The following is a 19,448-nucleotide window of genomic DNA, read 5'->3' as shown; positions in this document are numbered from 1 at the left end:
TTTGAAGAGTTTTGCTATCACCAATAGTCACTCTTCCACCCTTTTTCATCTGAAGACTCAAGAATTGTGCTTTGTCTCCACTCATATGTCTAGTACATCCGCTATCTAAAATCCATTGAGTTGATTTGACTCGAGCGGCAAGACACATCTACAAAACAAATAAAACAACTCAACCTTTTGGTACCCAAAGTTTGTTGGGTCCGACATGGTTAGCAGATAAAACATATAAAACATGTAAATCAGATTTCTTTATCTATTTTTGGATAAATCTAGGTGATTTAACTCTGCCAGCCTGATGATGGTAAGCTGTCTTTGTTCTGCCATTCTGATCATAGTAAGCTGTTTTCTGTTTGTTTCCTCCATGGTATGATTTTTGTCCATTCTGAACTTTGCAATACTTTTCAAGATGCCCTTTCTTTCCACATCTGTTGCATATCTTCCAAGGCATAGCATAATCATAGGGTATCCCATGTTTTCCTTCATATATTAGAGTTTTATCCTTCTTGTTTGCATTCATTCCAATTCCTTCTCTGACCAATGGAATATTTGTGTTGTTCATCATAGATTTGAGACTTTCTTCTCCTTGAACAAACGATCCCATGCCCTTTTTCAGATCCTCAACTTCCTTTGTGAGCAGATCAATCTTTTCAGCTTGCTGACTTATGATTTCAGCTTGCTGAGATGGTTCTTCTGCTTGATTTGAAGGTGTTGCATCTATTGATTCTCTGATTTTGAACAGCTCCAAACATTCATCCCTTGCTTCAATCTCCTTCTTTAACTCTGTGATCTCCATTAACTGAGTCTTGTTTCTTTTGAGGAGAATTTTGTTGAAGTTTTCCACATGACTAACTTTAGCTTGAAGATCCTTGATTTCAGCCGCTTGTGTAGGTACCTTCTTGTCAATCCAAGTATCTACTTTGCTCATCAAATCTTGAACCATAGTCTTGAGATAATTATTCTTCTCTTTTAGCTTGCTATTTTCAGCTTTAAGAGAATAATATTCACCCATAGATACATTCTTACATTCCTGCATGGTTAGTGGTTCCAAAACAATATTTTCAGAAGATAAATTATATTTACAAGAGTTTACCTCACTCTGATCTTCTTCTGAATCACTTTCTAGGTATCCACTTTCTGAATTTCCTCGAACAGAATCATCATCAAGTCCAACTAGGGCAAGATTGACCATGTCTCCACTTGAATCATCACTGGAAACCGAGTCATCATCACTCCAAGTCATTAGAGCTTTAGCTTTCTTCTTATCCTTGAAGACAGTTTGCTGTTTTGACTTCAATTTGTAGCAGTCCCGCTTATAATGGCCTAGCTTTCCACATTCAAAGCATGTCTGATCTTTAGAATCCTTGTTGGGCTTCTTGTTGTTGGAAAATCTGCCTTTATCTCTTTTCAGCTTGTTCTTCTTCTCGATCATCTTTCTGATCTTCCTGGATATTAAAGCTAGTTCTTCGTCTGACTCATCTTCAGATTCCAGTAAGCTATTATTAGTGTGAAGAGCTAATTGCTTCATTTGAGCAACTGGAGCTTGTATAGAACTTGATTGGCTTTCCTTGATTTTGCTTTCAAATTGTTCCAATTCTGCAAAAACAGCCAATTGATCCATAGTATCTATAGTTGGAGAGGATTCTAGAGCTGTTACCTTTGGTTCATAGATAAATGGCACAGCACTAAGTATCTTCATGTTGATTTCCTCTTGTGGGATATGTTTGCCAAGCTGCTTTAAGGCATTCAGATTTATCTGGAATCTAGCTTGACTTTCTCGAATAGTTTCTCCGTCTTGAAGCTTGAAATTTCCAAACTCATTCATTAGTTTACTCAATTTCACCTTTCCTAAACTCTTGGATCCTTCGTGATACAATTCCAGAGTATCCCATATCTCTTTAGCTGATTTGCATGAAGAGACTTTATCACATTCACTAGGACATAATCCATTCATGAGAGAATTCCTAGCCTTTCCATTGAAGCTGTATTTGATTAGTTCAGCCTCTGTGAGATCATCAACGTCTTTCACTTTGCCTTCTTTGTCCTTGAACTCAAAAGGACCCTTCTGAACAACTCTCAAAGCTAGTGGCTCCCTGGATAGATACACTTCCATGCGACCTTTCCACCAGTTATAGTTTTCTGTACCAAGCAAGAGAGGTGCTCGGTAATCTGAGGTTCCTTCGGGATATTTGTCAGCCATTTTGATCGAATACTATTCCTGTTACAGAAAGATTAGTATACCAATGCTCTGATACCAACTGAAATTACACCTAGAGGGGGGGTGAATAGGTGATTATAGCTAACTAGGATTACTTTTAGATTTTACCCGATAATAGCTTACTGAGATTTTACCAACTGAACTATAATCTGACAATGATAGTAAGCTGAGATGACTAAATGCAATGCAGAAAATAATGTGCAGGAAAGTAAATAGAACACACAAGAATTTTAGCCAGGTTCGACCCCTAGTCCCCTATGGTCTACGTCCTGGTCCCTTACCAACTTGGTAAGAGAATATATTATTGATCAATGAAGGTTACAACTACAAGATACAACAATATATCTCCCTTTATCCCAGCTGCTGATAATGGCTTGCTGAAACCCTGTTTAAGAACCTGTTCTCTAAGTACTATACTACCCCGTAGTACAAACTCCTCTAGCAAGTACCACTAAACCCTTGTTTCCCTAGCCAACTTATCCAGCAACTAATCAATACAATTGAACAATACAAATCAGTGATAAAGTTTACAACTCAAACTATAAACTCTCTCTAAGATGAAACACGTGTATATATTTAGAGCTCGAGAGTATTTTGAAATCAATAAAGATCAGGAGTTGTATGTGTTCTTGCTTGCAAAAATCGTCCCCATAAAACTGCAAGAAAACCACTTATATAACCACACATTAACGTTTGAAAACAGCCTCAACAAATTACAACGGCTAGAATCCAATTCTACCGTGTAAGATCGTTGGGATGGTTTTTCCAACGTTCATGTGTACGTTAGATAGAAGAGAAACACAGAAGTCCAACGTTCAGAAAATATCTCTTCTATTATGTAGAGGATAAAACGTTTTAATAAGAAGATAGGAGAAAGAGTTTGAAAGAGAAACAAACTCCTATTCTTTAGGAAATCAATTTGAATGATTAAAAACGATTTATAATTGAGCTCTATATATATAATGCACGTATATTTATTAGAGAAGTCCTTACAACTGATATATATGAAGATCCTATAAAATCTCCATGAAATTCGACTTCCTTGTTGAATCTGGACTGTGCATCTTGGCTTGCTGTTATTCTGACAATCGTGATCATAGCTTGCTGAAATAGATTACTGTCTTATGAGAGTTTGCTGTCATGATACTTAAACAGCAATGGCATTAAACTGTTATATCCTGCAAACATTCTCAAATAACAACATGATGACTTGCTGTGTTGTGATCATCAAAACTAAGGATTTACAACATTTATAAAGTTATATGATAATATTATGTATATTCTTTCAAAGAAAATATATTATGTTTATAAAATTCATGATTTGAAATAGTATGTTTTGTACTTTTTGATGTGATAATTTTGTTACTAAATTTATAAAATAATAAATTCATGATTCGAAATAGTATGTCCTGTACTTTTTGATGTAATAATTTTGTTGCTAAATTTATAAAATAATAATGTTTTAATTTCAGGTAAAGACCCGATTTTGCATATAAAAGAAAAAACACATTGTTTGAAGTCGAGAGAATTGGGAAGAAATCGAGTACATTTTGTATTTATTGATAGTTTTACACTTTTTGTTCCGGGTGATGTACCAGGTTGTATTGGATTATTTTTGGTGTTATTATTTTATCCCAGACGGGTGGAGTTCAGGTTGAATGTTGATTAAATAATAATCGTTAAAATAATAAATTTATTAAAATAATATTTTTTTCTTATTCCAATAAAATTAATTAAAATAATTTTATTTCCGATAAAGTAATAAACTCGTTAAAATAATATTTTTTCTTGGTCCCAAATCTATTATTTTAAAGATATTTACCTGTATAAAGAATTATGATCAATAAAATTTAATGTATGTTGTTTCCGCCTTAATTTTGTATGTATTTTAAATAATTCAATTTTATTATCCTCATTCACAAATAAATTTTAATTTTAACTCATCTCGTTTCCAAGTCTAGTTCGTCAATTTATGAATTCGTCTTTACTTGTTTTTCTAATATACTAGCTTTACGGGATGATTCTAAATATTTTTTATAAAAAATTTAAAATCAATAATTATTTTTTATTTTACTAAATTTTAATACAAAATTTTATTCCTTAAATTTTTTAGTTATATATTTACTTATTATTACATTTTTATATTTAGCCTTTGTATAATATATTAATAATTTTTTTATAAAAATTACGGCTTTTAAAAGTGCTAATAATATGTATAATTGTATTTCACGATTATGCATAATTATTCTTTTATTTTATTCTTAAATATTTTAACATTCTAATAACATGTAATATATATTTGTTCATATTTCTTTCTAAATGATTTCTTTTTCAAAAAAAAAATATTTTTCAAACTTGTTTATTTAGTTGTTATTACATTTTTATATTTGATTGTGACACATAATCAAAAGAGTTTGGTCACTGAATTGAAATGTTGATTGTAGTTTGTACATTACTTTTCAAGTGTGTTTTTAATAATATTTTTTAGATTCTCGGTTTTTGTAATAACATTTAAAAAACATACTTTGTAATGTTATTATTTTTCATTTTATTAAAATTGTATTTTATTTTAAGTTGTATTAATTTTTTTATAATTATTATTTTTCTTTTTAAAATTTATTATTTATAGCATTTGTAATATTCATAACCAAATATATAGTAAATATTTTCATTATTTAATAATATAAAAAATTAATTTTACACTTGTACCATGCACATTAAAATTTATAAATAATGTTTTACATAAGAATTATTTTTTGAGAAAATTAGTTGGCTTATTTACTTTTTAATATAAATATCTTTTACCAAAAGTACTATTATTTTTTTATTCTAATAACTTTATTTAAATGATAATGATTACATAGGGGTGATGTGTGACCCTATATTATATTTTAATGATTAATTAATAATTATAATATTAGTCCTCATCACTAAATCTTAATTACAATATTATATTATTATAGTCATGATGATCAAACTATAACTATTTTTTATATAAGAATTTTTTTTTTACAAAATGAGTTGGGTTATTTACTTTTTAATATCAATATTTTTTTATCAAAAATACTATTATTTTTATTATTCAAATAAATTTATTTACATGATGATCATATTATTGTATTTTTAGATTTGACATTAATAACGTAAAACATAATATATGTATTATAATTTAGTTTATTTGTTTGATTTTTTTCACATCATAAATTTGCAAAGAGAATATTTTAATCATATCACATAATATGGTTATGTAATTATTTTTTTATTTATATATTTTCTTTTCCTAATCTTATGAAGTTTAATCATGAATTGAAAAGTTGTTTGAGATTTGTATTTACCGCGTGTGTAATAATATTTTATAATTTTTCGGTTCTAGTAATAATTTTAAAAAAAATATTTTACACCTAATTTTCATAGTACTTTTAAATATATTTTATAAGATTTGGATTTCAATTTTTAATTTTAATAGTTTTATTATTATTATGATTATTATTATTATTATTATTATTATTATTATTATTATTATTATTATATTTCTTCCTAGTTTTTATGTTTTATAGGATTATTGTGCGCTAAATTTTTTAAAATAATTTTCCATTTTATCAAATGAAGAAAAACAAATATAATATTTATCCTTAAATACAATATAAATGCGTAAAATTATCTATTCAAAAATATTTTTAATCGAACTTACCTATTTCAATTTTTTTTAAGAAAATGATATTACCTTAACCCAACTAACAAATAATTTGTTGATTGTTACTTATATTTATTTTTATTAAGATAATTATATATATAACACTTTTAATATTATTTATAATATTTAAGTATATATAATTATAATTCAATTTTAATTAATTACTTATTATGTAATACAATAATAGAATAATTAAATTATATATTTAGGTATAATAATGTATTTTATTAGATTTATATTTAAAGTTTGAATTGTAATAGCTTTTTATTATTATATTTCTTCCCTTTTTTAAAGTTTTATAAGATTCATATGATCTAAATATTTTCAAAGACAAACTATAATTTTCTATTTTTACAAAACAAAACAAAACACGTGTATTACTTATACCTAAATATAGTTTAAATGTGTTCTTTATTTAATAAGAAAAATTAAAATAATCTATTTATAAATATTTTAAATCAAATTATTGTTTTCATTATATATATATATAATATTAGATTATTTAAGAATATATAATTATAGTTCACATATGTTTACGTAGTTATTTTTTTATTTATATAGTGGAGTTTGATCAAAAATTGGAAAGTTATTTGGAATTTTCATCTTGTCGGGTTTATTATAATATTTTATAATTTTTCGGTTCCGATAATGATTTTGAAAAAAGTACTTTACATTTTATGATAGTAATTTCAAATTTATTTTATTAGTTTGTTTTTTCAGTTATGAATTGTAGTAGTTTTTTCAATTATGAATTTTATTAGGTTTAGGTTTATCAATTGTATTTTATCTTTAATTACAATATTACCCCCGACAATCAAAACATACCGTTTTATATCCCTTAAACTAATTATATATAGGATATAATTTTTAAAATTGAGAAAACGCACGTGTCAGAAGATTGAAACTGTAAACATATCCAAAATTAAATCATTTCGATGCTGAACAGTAAATATATGTCTTCTAGTTCGGATATCTCTATTGAGATTTTACAATTTGTCGCAAAAACAGTATTACAACTATCTCAATTTCTTTATTTGTTACAAGTTACTAACATTTTGAAAATTAACCAGGAACTCTCGGTTATTTATGGCAATCTTTAAATTACTTGTTCTAATTGTTCTCTTGTGATCCAATTTTTATAAAGGGAACTCGACTAAGTAATTCACTTGATCACTTTATTGTTCTAGTTATGCTCTCACGATCCAATTTTAGTAATTGAAACTCTCTAACTAGATAATTCACTTAATTATTTCAATGTTCTAACTGTTCTGGCATGATCCAATTTTCGTAATTTAGGCTTACAAATTAATTGAAAGAATCGTGTAATAGTGTATGTCTGCAACTCTTGTGGAAAAAATGATATTAATATGCACTAATAAATTGTTGATTTAGCTTATAGTCGAAACATCAACAAAAAACAAACAGAAAACTCTGCTATCTAATAATTACAAAGTACGAGCTTAGAAAGGGCTCACATCGTGAGCCAGCTTCAAGAGGATCTCCGGAACAAGTCGCCTTCTTGGAGGTGTCATAGCATCTTTACCAAGAGCTTCCTCATCACCAGCATGTATGTAATTAGTTATGTATTCAAAAAGCTCATCTTTACCACCTCTCATAGGATCCTACAAAGTACAAATAAAGCAAATGCAGTTTAACGAGGTTACATAAACTGGTCTGTTGTATACAAGGAGACAAATGAAAGACGAGTATAATTCTTATACGTGCTGTATGCCTGCATTTAACATTGCTCAATCCAGACAAACTTCGCAGTAACGCTTGTCCAACAGGCAATTGTAGAATACACAGACCAATAAGCCCCAATTCTGGAGGCATGCAACTATGTAAGTCTAGGTAAGCAACATATAAAAAAAGATTAAAGTATCGTACTTGGAGAAATAGATCTGTATGAGTTTTTCCAGCAAACAAAATCAGTTCAGCATTTGCTCCAACGCTACGCAGGGCATCCACAAAATCTTGACTGCAAAAATACAACATTTTCGATCGAGATCATCAATTGTTAACATAAAACATGATAAACTTGACTAATCCATCATCTGAGGACTGTTAACTTGTATGCACTTGGAAAAAGTTGGACACAAGAAGTAAACTTAGGTCTCATCTGTATATCAGCGAATAAAAATGGATGTCATTTAATTGCATAGTTACTGTTTGGGCTGTGAATAAAACTTATCATAACTAAATTAATACAAAAGCTACCAACTAATCAGTAATCACTAGAATATTTACTTCAACAACTCCTCAATTTTTAACCATTTTAAACCTAACAAAGACCCTTTGGACTGCTAAGAATCTGGTATTTTAGCACTCATACTTACCAATTATATTTACTTAATGACCAGCTAATTTGCTACAAGTCTAACTATAGCACAGCTCCTAACCAGGTTATGAGCTAATTTCATAACAGAGAATCCTTGCTACACATATCAAAGACATAATAGAACCCAACAAAAAAAATTGGGTTTTGTACTAAATGAGCAGCCACTCCCAGATGGGGCTGACGGTAATTGATAAAGTTTCCAAAGCATGCGCAGTGCACACACTTTGTACCTGTACCCTAGATCTGTAACAGCAGTTCGAATTGCATCGCCAATGTATTATTTAACTTCTTACAACAACAACAATAATAATATGCAATATATAGTACACAGACGACATAAGCAAAAAAAAATATTTTCAATTTATTTTCATATAATCAAGGTAACGAACAGAAATAATGCTGTCCATATTAAAAAAGTTCACTCTCATAATCCTGATGCTTGTAAACATAAATTACGTGTTTGGCAATCAGATCAAGATGTAAAAAGAACTTTCAAGTTCTGATAGACGTGTAAGATGTCATTATCACAAAGCATGAGGAACAAAGTTATATATGTATATATATGAAGTTTGAGAAATTAGCAAAATTATCTTAAAAACTATTCAGACCTCGCATTGTGCGGTATGGAAATATCTCCAGTTCCATGGAAAAGGACAATGTGGGGCAAAAGCGAAACAGCAGGCTTAACACTTGGATCTTGTATAACGGCAGTAGGTGAATAAAGCCGCAATGATTCTTCCCCTTCCATTATACTGAAATGAGATACCACGGAAACAAGTAATTTCTCTAACCACACTAGTGAATCAAATACATTTGACTCACAACAAAAGTAACAATGACATGTACCTTAGGAATATAGAGCGATACAATCCTCGGCGATCGAAGTGATCAACCAGCTCGCTTAAATTGTACCTATTCCTCAATATTCAAAACAACAAATTATCACAGATAGAGGTTGTAAAGAATCGATCACGACCGAGTACCATAAAGCTATAACTTTATTTATGAATTCTTTTTATTGAATTCAAATGTAAATCAAGTAAAGATTGAGATGATTTTGAGCAATCAAAGGATTAGCTATTAAATACAAGCCATAAATAAATTGCTAAAAAGTTGAGCATAAAAAATGTTTACAATTTGAACTGTTAAATTAGATTTGAAGCTACTTGGCATTCAGATAATACTTTCAAGCCAGAGAATGTGAGTCAATAGTTTCAATTTGCTTAATTGTCCATATATTACTATTACATTACTGATTATCGGTCCAATGATGGCTTTTCTATTTAACTGATCCAAATGTACTTGATGAGCCTGAGTCTAACAACAATTCCCAAATACCACTCTAATTTCTCATCAAACTTTTCTTAAATCTGTGTCAACATTGAAAGAAGTTCGAAGTGTCTAATATGGTTTACAGCTCTAATAAAAATGTGAGACCGATAAAGGAAATAAATATGCGGATGGTGCTGATGCATACTACTGTGTATGTAAGATGAGTAATGCTTACCCTCCTGATAAACCAAAATAAGCTTTTATTTGAGATACACTCCAAGAAATGTGCTCTCCTTTAGATTCTTTGATAGCTTGCTCCAAAAGAGCACAAGTGGAGATATGTGCACCAGCTGACTGCCCCATTACATAAATTCTACACCAAGGTAAAAAAAAATGAGATAATTAAAAGAGACAAGATGGTATTATGATAAGATCAAATTTTTTACCTGTCGGGATCACCTCCATAGTCAACAATATTGTTGCAAACAAATGAGATCCCTTGGGAAGCATCTTTAACCATGTCGCTAATTGTTCCTTGAGGAAAATTTCTGCATTCTTTAATTATATTATGCTTATGCAACATATTTCATAAAAAAAAAGAATATGTGCATAAGAAATGTCACAATTATAAATTTCGCGTATATAAGGTCTTAGAGATAGGGTCTAATGCATCTAGAAGTTACCAAGCAGAGGTCTTTAGCAAAAAAAAAGGGAAGTTGCAAAGCAGAGTTGTGCAATAGTGAACAGATATAGTTTTTAAACTTAAGCTGCTTTAATCTGATCTAGGCTCGGATTTTTTGCCAAGGTGAAGGCTTAGGCTTCCAGAGTATTTAAAGCAATAGCAGAGGGCCTTCAGGGGCTTAAGAGGGGAATTATCAGAACTAAACAAGAATTTCAAAAAAGTGCAAGGATTTAGTAGCAAGAAGCTACCAGGATCATGTTTTACATTCACCTTGAATATAATATCCAGCAAGAATGCATACATTATATCTAATGAAAGAATTGCTGAACATTGGCTATTTTGTGACAGTATGGCGGGCAAACAAATACTATCACTGTCATTCTCCATATGGTATTCTGAATCGGAGGGTATTCTGCAGTAAGTTAAACAGGTTTAAACTAACACAAGGACTCAAGATGGCGATATATAGAGTATTATTTATGACTGTAAAATCAAGTTTTTGCATAAAATAAACACCATACTTCAGTATATTTTGATTTTTGACCAAGCAATAAGCCTATGTGACAGACTGTGTGCAAATCAAATACACAATACAAACATATCAATACCTGTAATCTATGCAAGCTACTATGATTTCTCTTTCAGCTAATTGCTGTCCTAAAAGAGATCCCCATGCTTTATACCTATATCAACAAAGAGTCGTCAAGATCCACAAGACAAAAAACATACATTTCTTCTAAGTTTGTCTGAACTCTGATATTCCTATTTGAAGTTGACATAATTCACCAAAAAATTCCAAAAAAAATTTGACAACAAGAGCACTTGTAAGAATTCACATGTTCTTTGTACTTGATCGATTAAATTGTTTAAAAGGCTGAACCCTATCAAGAGGGATAGGTCGCATGTCAAACAGATATTTCATTTCAAGTATTTTGGTTCTAATTGAGTTTTACGACCCAGACAATGATTACTACTGTAAATTCTCTGTCATAACTTCGATTTTTACAGTTATATATCATATAATCAGATTATAATATTATAGAAACAAACATGTCACTATTCCCACGGAAAAATGTCAGTTTTTGTCATGCTAATACTAGGCCAAAGAAAGGATAGCTCTATATTGAAACACGTTGCACTTTGTTTCCTCGCTTAGAATGTTGAGACAATACTAAGTTTAGCATTAATTAGCAAGAAAAAAAAATGTTTAGCATCACAAACAGGTGTTCATCTGAAAATCAAATATTTGGAGAAGAGATTGAGGCCAACAATGGACCGACTTGCACATGCAATTTTCATATTAACATCAATTCCACTAAGTCTCTCCCAATAAATTTGGGATCTTATAAACTGAATAACCTTTCTATGGCTCTTCCATTTAGTGATTTAAGGAGTAGTGGTCAATTCAAAGAGAGCTATTGTCCAAGGTTTTCTCAAACCATCAGGCAATGGCGGTCTGAGATTATTACCATTATTTAAAGAGTTAATTGCACTTTGCAACCCCTACTTTTCATTAAATAACAAAACTATATACTTACTTTCAAAAATACAGTTTGCCCCTAACTTTAGACATCAAATACAATATGCATTCCTTTAACCATTTTGTTAAAAATATTTATATTGTGGAGGGTAAAATTGAAATTCAGCAAAATATTTAAATAAAAATTTTAAATTAAACTAAAATTTCAAATTATAAAAATAATATTAATGTCAATTATTTTATTACTCAGTATAATTTTTAAAATTTTAAAATTTAGAAACTTTATGATTATATATATAAACATATATTTTGCTTAATAAATATATTTTAAGTATTTAGCATTATGATTAATTTAGAATATTACTGATAGAAAATATCTATAATTTTTTTCATGTAAAAAATGCATTAAAATAGATATTTTAATTAATTTAAAATTTTAGTTATTAATATCAACATCTCAATTTCAATTTTATAACCGCGAGGGATGCATGTTGTAGTTAATATTGAAAATTAAGGGTTGCAAACTGTATTTTGCAAAGTAGGCATACTGTTTTGATTTAAAATGAAGGGGGGGGGGGTTGCAAAGTGTAATTAACTCTTATTTAAAAAACATATGTGGAGTACATGATCTTCAAAATCAGTGGTAAATCAAATCAAAAAAGTAAAAAATAGAAGCAGCCACGTTTGAAACAAATATTCCTCTCGACTAACAGATTCTGCATTTTTTTCCTGCATAATTTTTTATGCTTGCTATGTTTGTGAGAGTAGGACGTGAGGATCTATGTCAAAAAAAGTTTACGCCATGCTTAAATGATCAAATACCTCAGCCATTTGAAGAGAAACTAGCTATCTGACTTACCCAATAGTCCAGGCTCCACCAGTCACAAATGCAACAACTGGTTTCAGGCCTTCCGTGTTCTTTGGTAAATATAGATCCAACCTGCAATTTAGTCACGTATTAATATACACATGTAAGCATGTACCAACTATGCCAATTTGAATATGATCTGGTCCACTGAATACCTGTTTCTTGGCAGATCTCCATAAACAATACTCCGTCGTATTTGGCTTGAAAAGAAATACTGATAACCAACTGTAAGACAATTATAGATTGTCATGTTCCAGTAATCTAGAGAGGAATCGGTACATGACAGAACTGTAACAGGCCACAAACTAAGAAGATAACAGTATACATCACAAGCAGCAGTGAAAATACTTTTACCTGAATAGTGCACATCTTTTGACGCAGGAACTTAATACCTCAATTATACTCCCTACCATGTGCAAACCACTTGCACCATGGATAGACATTTTGTGTGGCTTCATAGTGCACATACTAATTGAACTGATAAAAGAAGAGAACAATGCAAGTGCAAGAATTGGAGACCAAGACACAGACAAGCGGTCTATATCTAATACACTTTATAGTCACAGCTGATAGTACAAAAGCTCTGGGTACAAGTAGCCAGATTATTTTTACTTTCTATTCAGACTTTCATAAAACATATTTGCATTAAAAGGCCTCCCACAGATGGAAATAAAATTTCTAAGAGGTTTGAGACCAGCTACTGAGGTGGTATACAAAGGTTATGTTTGTAAGCATTAAAATCCTTGGATTGCCTAGAATTTGCACTTACATTATCATACTTATTAACCATTCAAATAATTTTATGGATTATAGAATTATAATGGTCATTTGAGCCTACAAACTCTACAAATTAGCTCAATTATGACTTGTTCATCAGTACAAATCACCGGGAGAATACTGTCCACTGAATTGTGCACATCTTCTAAAATAATACCTACTTTATACTCTGTACCATGTACAAACTACTTGCACCATGGATAGACATATCAGTGCTTCATGGTGCAAATGCCAATCCGATCTGATAAGAAAGAGAACAACGCAAGTGCAGAAATTGGAGACCAAGACACAGACGAGCGCTCTCTAAATAATAAAATATATAGTCATAGCTGATAGCACAAAAGATCTGGTTATGAAGTAGCCAGACGATTTTACTTCAAACTCAGATTCTCATATAACATACTTGCACATCTAAAAGGCCTCCGAGAGATTGAAAATACTTCCTAAGAGATTAAAGATCAAATGAATGAGGTGATTTTATACCAAGGCCATGTCTGCTTGTAATGAATAGAATCCTTGGATTGTCTTCAATTTCACTTAATTTGTCATACTTATTAACCACTGAAAATAATCATACGGATTAATTATAGTGCTCACTTTCTCGTACAATTTGGAAATTTACTAATCTCACATTCTTTCTAGGTAACATCAATCAATTGGTCCCATTAAAAAGTACTGCAAAGTGATTGAAATCAGTCGAGGGGATAATTTAAGGACTGAATATATGACCATAGAGCAATAATTCAACAGTCCAGGGATTACTAGTCTCCTAAAACAAGCATACACTTCCAATGGCATTGCCTCCTTTCATACAGCAATAATAACACCAAATGCGAACTGATATATAGATTTATGAAAGAAAACATATTTGTCGGTTCAATTCCTAGTCACCGCTTTAAGGCAACTTCCTAGCACAGTTTCTGTATATACATATATATATATATATATAGAAATGTTCAACTACAAACCACTTTAGCTACAAGCTAGTTACCAACCAGGTAAGTACTAATATTTTCGTGTACACTGTTTTATGTTTTACAATTTGCAAACAAAATTTTATGTTAATAGTTTTTGGTGAATCCTAGTGTATATTTTGCTAATCCTGCATATTCTCTAAGTTCATACAGTTATTATTATAAGAAGTCTGTAGCCGAACATGACCATACATACATCATGTTCCACAAAAAAAATCATTTGAGCCTACGAACTATACAAATCAGCTAAAAAATAACCTATCCATCATTACAAATCACACATTGCAGTACTACAATATCACCGTGACAATACTAGAAATCATTTGTTAGTTTGTAGGCTAAATTAGTTTAGTTTCGGTACGAAAAAGTAGACACACATGTAGATAGAAGGGGGAGGAGGGCAAGTCACCTTGAATGAAACCAGGCATAAGGAAGAGAGCATACAAACAAAGTTGAAGTAGTTTCGAGATCCATCGATAACCTACCCTGAAAAAATAAACAACATACTGCTAGAATTCATTTCAACATACAACAAAGCAACAATGACATTACATTGCATAAATACACAAAATCAAACAGAATAAATGCGAAAAATGCAAGAGTGTATAAATAAAAAACATGGTACTAACCCGAGATAACTAAGGAGTTTAAAAGCAAGATGAGTAATCAAATAAGTCTCGGCCGCTGCATGTTCAATGTCACGAGTTAGGGAATTCCGGCGATCAAGTAAACTCGGCCGGCGCCGAAATGGTTCTCCGGCGGTTGACGTTGTCTTCGGTCTCCTCCTTCTTTGATTGTTATGGTCGGAAGTGGACGCCGGCGACGACATGACATAAGCGATGCGAGAAGACAAGGGGGGAATCTAATTTAAAAAAATAAAATAAAGGTGTGAATTGATGATGCCTTGAAATAATAAAAATAATGGGCTGTGAAAGTAAGTGGTATTGACAAAGTAGGCTTGTGTTGTGTATGTGATGATGTCGGAGTTTATAATTTAAGATTTAGGATTTTGTTTTGGTTCAGGCAGGGCTTGTTTGTCCATGTGAGGGAGGTCTGTGTTTTGTCGTTGTGTTCTGTTTTTCTGTTTGGTTGCGTTGGGATCTGTGAACAGATATCCTCCCTTCCCCTTGCCCCCGTTTTTATTCAAATGAGAACTATTGAAACGGTTTTTTTCGAAGGCATCTCATAACACAAATTTTTATACATTTTAGGAAATTTGACAAATATACCAACTTTTAGATATTTATTTACAATTCTATTATATTACTTAAATTCTTGCAAATTTATTATCTTTTTAAATATACAAACAATTAAATTACAAAAATATCATCTCCCTTTCTCCAACAAATAAAAAATTACTAATTTTGCAGAAATAAGATTAGATACAGAGCAATACACACACGCAATTATCTTCAATCCGGCACTTTCTTCTCTCTACACTCACCGATTCTACCTAACCCTTCCTCTCCCCAACCTCCGTACGCTACCGCCTCTCTCAATTCGGACCTTCTACAAGTTCCCGAAGCCTCTCTTCGCCCTAGACTCTTAGCTCTCCGACGCCGATGTCGGACGATGACGAGGCGTAGTTGTAATTAGTGAATTATGTGAATTGATTGTTTTGTAATTATGCAATTTGGTTAGTTGTAATTAGTGGAATTGGGATGAAGCAAAAATGTAATTAGGTAAAAGTGTCTATACACTCTCTCACACTTTATTGCAGGTAATTTGCATTGTGAGAATTGATTGATTGTAATTAGTGAGGATCGAGTTCGGAGGTATGAAATTACAATGAAGCGAAAATGTAATTAGTGTAATCGGGTGATGATGGAGTGGTGGTGGTTGGAGGGGGCTTTGTTGAGTTAGTGGTGAGTGGGTTTGATTATTTTTAGTTGATTTTGGGGTTGATTTTGGTTGTATTTGTGGTTGCTGGCCCCGTAAGGGAACTGTAACCTGTGGATATGGTTGTAGTGGCGATGTGTAGGGAGGTGGGTGTCATGAATGTGGTAGTGGTGGTGGCAGCTATGGAGGTGAGTGTTTTAAGTTACAGGTTGCTTTGGTTGCATCTGTGATTGCTGACCCTGTAGGGGCACTGCAACTTGTTATGCAACCACTCATGTAAGATTCAATAGTGATTGCTTTTGGTTGAAATATGGTTACAAAAGTTACAAACCGTATTATTAATTTTGATTGCATTCAGTTACATATGGTTGCATCCAATTGTATCTAGATGCAACTGCCCCTGCGGTGTTAATATAAAAAAGTTGTACAACATATCAAGTAACTTAAATTGTTCTAGGAAGTGGCCATAGTGGATAGTATACACTTTGTAATGGAGAAGGCTGGTGGCAAGTCTTTGGATATTGTGGTTTCTAGTTTGTTGATTTTTAGGTTGCAATGTTTGGCCCCGCGGGGGTATTTATTTTTCTGTCTTACAACCAGTTGCAACTTATTATGCAAATAAATATAATTTTCAAAAGATTTTTTTCAAAGTTACATATATGTTTGCTAGCAGTTGCAGATATGGTTGCATATGCAACCACCATATTTTTGTAAATATTTTTTGGAACATAGTATTTTTGCAATTTATTTTAAAAAGTGACAGTACTTTTGCAAAAATTCTTTTAAACTTGGTTATTTACGAAAAAAGCCCTAAATTTTACTTATTTTGATTTGACTTGTATTTTTTATAATGATCAATCTCTTACCTTCCATACAATCAAATCAATAAAATAAGCAAAATTTATAGATTTATATATTTAACATGTCACAATAATCACACACAACACAAATTTTATATTAAAATTATTATTTTTAACGGGAGGGAATTTCTCGAAAACTTGTATCCATTAATTAATTCTCTTTAAAATTTATTGATATACATTAAGGAGACTATAATTCGAACTTTTAGAGTAAAAAGTAAGATGTGTACATGAAACTTTATAAATTGTGCAAATTGCGTACCTGTAATTTAAAAATAGTTAAATGTGTACCCGAATTTATCAAGAAGCATGTAATTTGTGTACAATCGTTAACTATTTAATACCGTTAGTGAAAACTTTTTTTTGAATGCGAAATGTATACCCGAGAATTTGAAATGGTGCAAAGTGTATACCTAAGTTTGAGAATAGCAAAATATATATCCGAAAAAATTCGTGCAAAATATTTTGTGTCGTATTTGTTAGGAAATGAATAACACACAGAGGGGGGTGAATGTGTTTTATGTGTTTTTATACTTTTCTTGAATCTTTATGGTTGAACAAAGTAAATTAAATTTTGTAGAGAATTGTGTTAATGCAGAATATAAACATGCAATAATAAAGAACACAAATCTTTCAAAACTCACTTAATTTACATTAAAATTAAAAATATTTTGCTTTAAAATTTCTAGGCTCTTTATTGATAAAGAGTTTAGTTTCTCCTTGAGAGTGTTACAATATTTTTCTATCTAAATTGTTATATCTAACAAAGGACCAGTGTTAACTTTATAATTCAGTTAACTACTAGTTTACACAGTGTATAATAAGACATGATATTAACCTTTAGTAAACTGTCACTTGTCATTTCCATTTTAGGAAAATTGAATCTTCTATTTCTGGTTTAACATATTTTTGGCATCCTGTGATTACTTTGATCTTCCTTTGTCAGTTAATCTTCACCGCTGATCTTTACACACCCTTCAAGCTGCTTTTGTAGACTTGTCAATCCAGCTGGTTGGATTGTTTGTTGATTGTAGATCTTGGATATTGAACTGGTCTGCATTTTGTAATTTGAGAATTTACCACGAGATCTCCAGTTAGGCATATAGAGATCTTGACATCTCGATAAGTATATTGACTTATCGAGATCTCTAATACTCCATAGTAAATTTGACTTATAGTGGTCTTTGAGTTCTCTATAAGAGACTTTTGGCTTGTCGAGGTCTCTCAACTTCATGTCTTCATTTTGACTTGTCGACAACTTAGAGTTCTTTAGTGAATTTTGACTTATCGATATCTCTGAGTTCTTTAGTGGACTTTGACTTATCGATAACTCATAGTTCTCTAATGAATGTAGACTTGTCGATAACTCTGAGTTCTCTAGTGAAGAAATGACTTGTCGTTATCTCCAAACTTCATGTCTTCAATTGACTTGTCGATATCTCTCTGAGTTCTCTAGTGTCTTTCCTGACTTCTCGATAAGTCATTTGGAGTTCTCGAGTGACTTATCTATAATACTAAATCTGTGACTTGTAGAGATCTTGACTTAGAGTATTTTTATCCAAACAGATTTATTCAACTCCAAATTTCTTCAAAATTCTTCTGAGGCATGATCTTCTTGATCTTCTTCCAGATAGAATCCTTAGGCTTGATACTGTTTAAGGAAAAAGACTTCAGTCTGCTCCTTTCCATTTTTACAGACTTTAAAGTGTTACAAGTACAAGTACAAACTAAGATAACAATACAACTTACTTAGGGTTGTCAATTTGACTTAGTCTTGTTGAGGTACATGCATGTCTTGCACAACAATCTCCCCCAATTTGTGAGAAGATTGTTTAACACAAATTCATGCTTGTTGACAGGTGTCATGGTGCTTTGGTTGTCCATGAGATTTTTTTCGGTTTGAGAAGATTGAGTTGAATTAGCATTTTTCTTCTCATTATCTTCATCTGCAATTTCTTGCTTGATAATCAGCTCTTCTTCACTGAAGTTTACTTCACATGCCTTGAACATAGGTGACCCAACCTTTTTCACCATTACTGGAACATTTTCATTCTCTGTTGCTTTTTCTTTGTCACTTATGTTTTTCTTTTTATTGTTCAAGGCATTATAATCTAGACCAATAACAATGTTTGCACATGACTTATTTTTCTCATGGTATTGACCAACCAACTCAGATGCATTCCTGAAGGACTTCAACTTCACTTCATTTTTCTCCAGCTTTTCCCTTAACACAGCTTCAATCTCATTAGCACGCATCAGCTTGTTCTTCAGATAAACATTTTCTTATTTTACAGCTTCAAGCTCTACTATCAACAATCCAATTCCTTGTTTTTCATTCTCAAGCTTCTCATTTATCTTTGTCAGTCTGCTTACTTCTTCATTAGCAGCCACCATACTTGTATGAATGTGAAACATTTATGTGCTCATCTTTTCAACAGTTTCCTTATAT

General features: G+C 31.3%; 1 protein-coding gene across 1 annotated transcript; it reads right to left on the bottom strand.

Moving 5' to 3' along the window:
• Positions 1–7,254: 7,254 nt before the first annotated feature.
• On the bottom strand, positions 7,255–15,440 carry LOC141718748 (isoprenylcysteine alpha-carbonyl methylesterase ICME-like). The gene is made up of 11 exons (XM_074521130.1): positions 14,930–15,440; positions 14,710–14,786; positions 12,705–12,774; positions 12,541–12,621; positions 10,810–10,884; positions 9,966–10,067; positions 9,755–9,892; positions 9,094–9,159; positions 8,856–8,999; positions 7,797–7,887; positions 7,255–7,531 (listed from the first exon to the last, which is right to left on the bottom strand). The coding sequence occupies exons 1-11, from the start codon at positions 15,127–15,129 to the stop codon at positions 7,370–7,372; spliced, it is 1,206 nt and encodes a 401-aa protein (XP_074377231.1). The 5' UTR covers positions 15,130–15,440; the 3' UTR covers positions 7,255–7,369.
• Positions 15,441–19,448: the final 4,008 nt, after the last annotated feature.

The sequence above is a fragment of the Apium graveolens genome, chromosome 4 (genome assembly GCF_009905375.1).
Source record: "Apium graveolens cultivar Ventura chromosome 4, ASM990537v1, whole genome shotgun sequence".
In the NCBI taxonomy this organism is placed as follows: domain Eukaryota; kingdom Viridiplantae; phylum Streptophyta; class Magnoliopsida; order Apiales; family Apiaceae; genus Apium; species Apium graveolens.
Note: the sequence above shows the minus strand (reverse complement) of the source record. Positions and strands in the feature narration are given on the sequence as shown.

Bases quoted from the DNA above. Each gene is read 5' to 3' on its own strand.
- LOC141718748 (XM_074521130.1), bottom strand. From the start codon at position 15,129: ATGTCGTCGCCGGCGTCCACTTCCGACCATAACAATCAAAGAAGGAGG. The intron at 14,787-14,929 runs GTTAGTACCATG...TTATTTTTTCAG, and splicing joins AAACTCCTTAGTTATCTCGG to GGTAGGTTATCGATGGATCT. The intron at 10,885-12,540 runs GTAAGTCAGATA...TTGTTGATATAG, and splicing joins GGTGGAGCCTGGACTATTGG to GTATAAAGCATGGGGATCTC.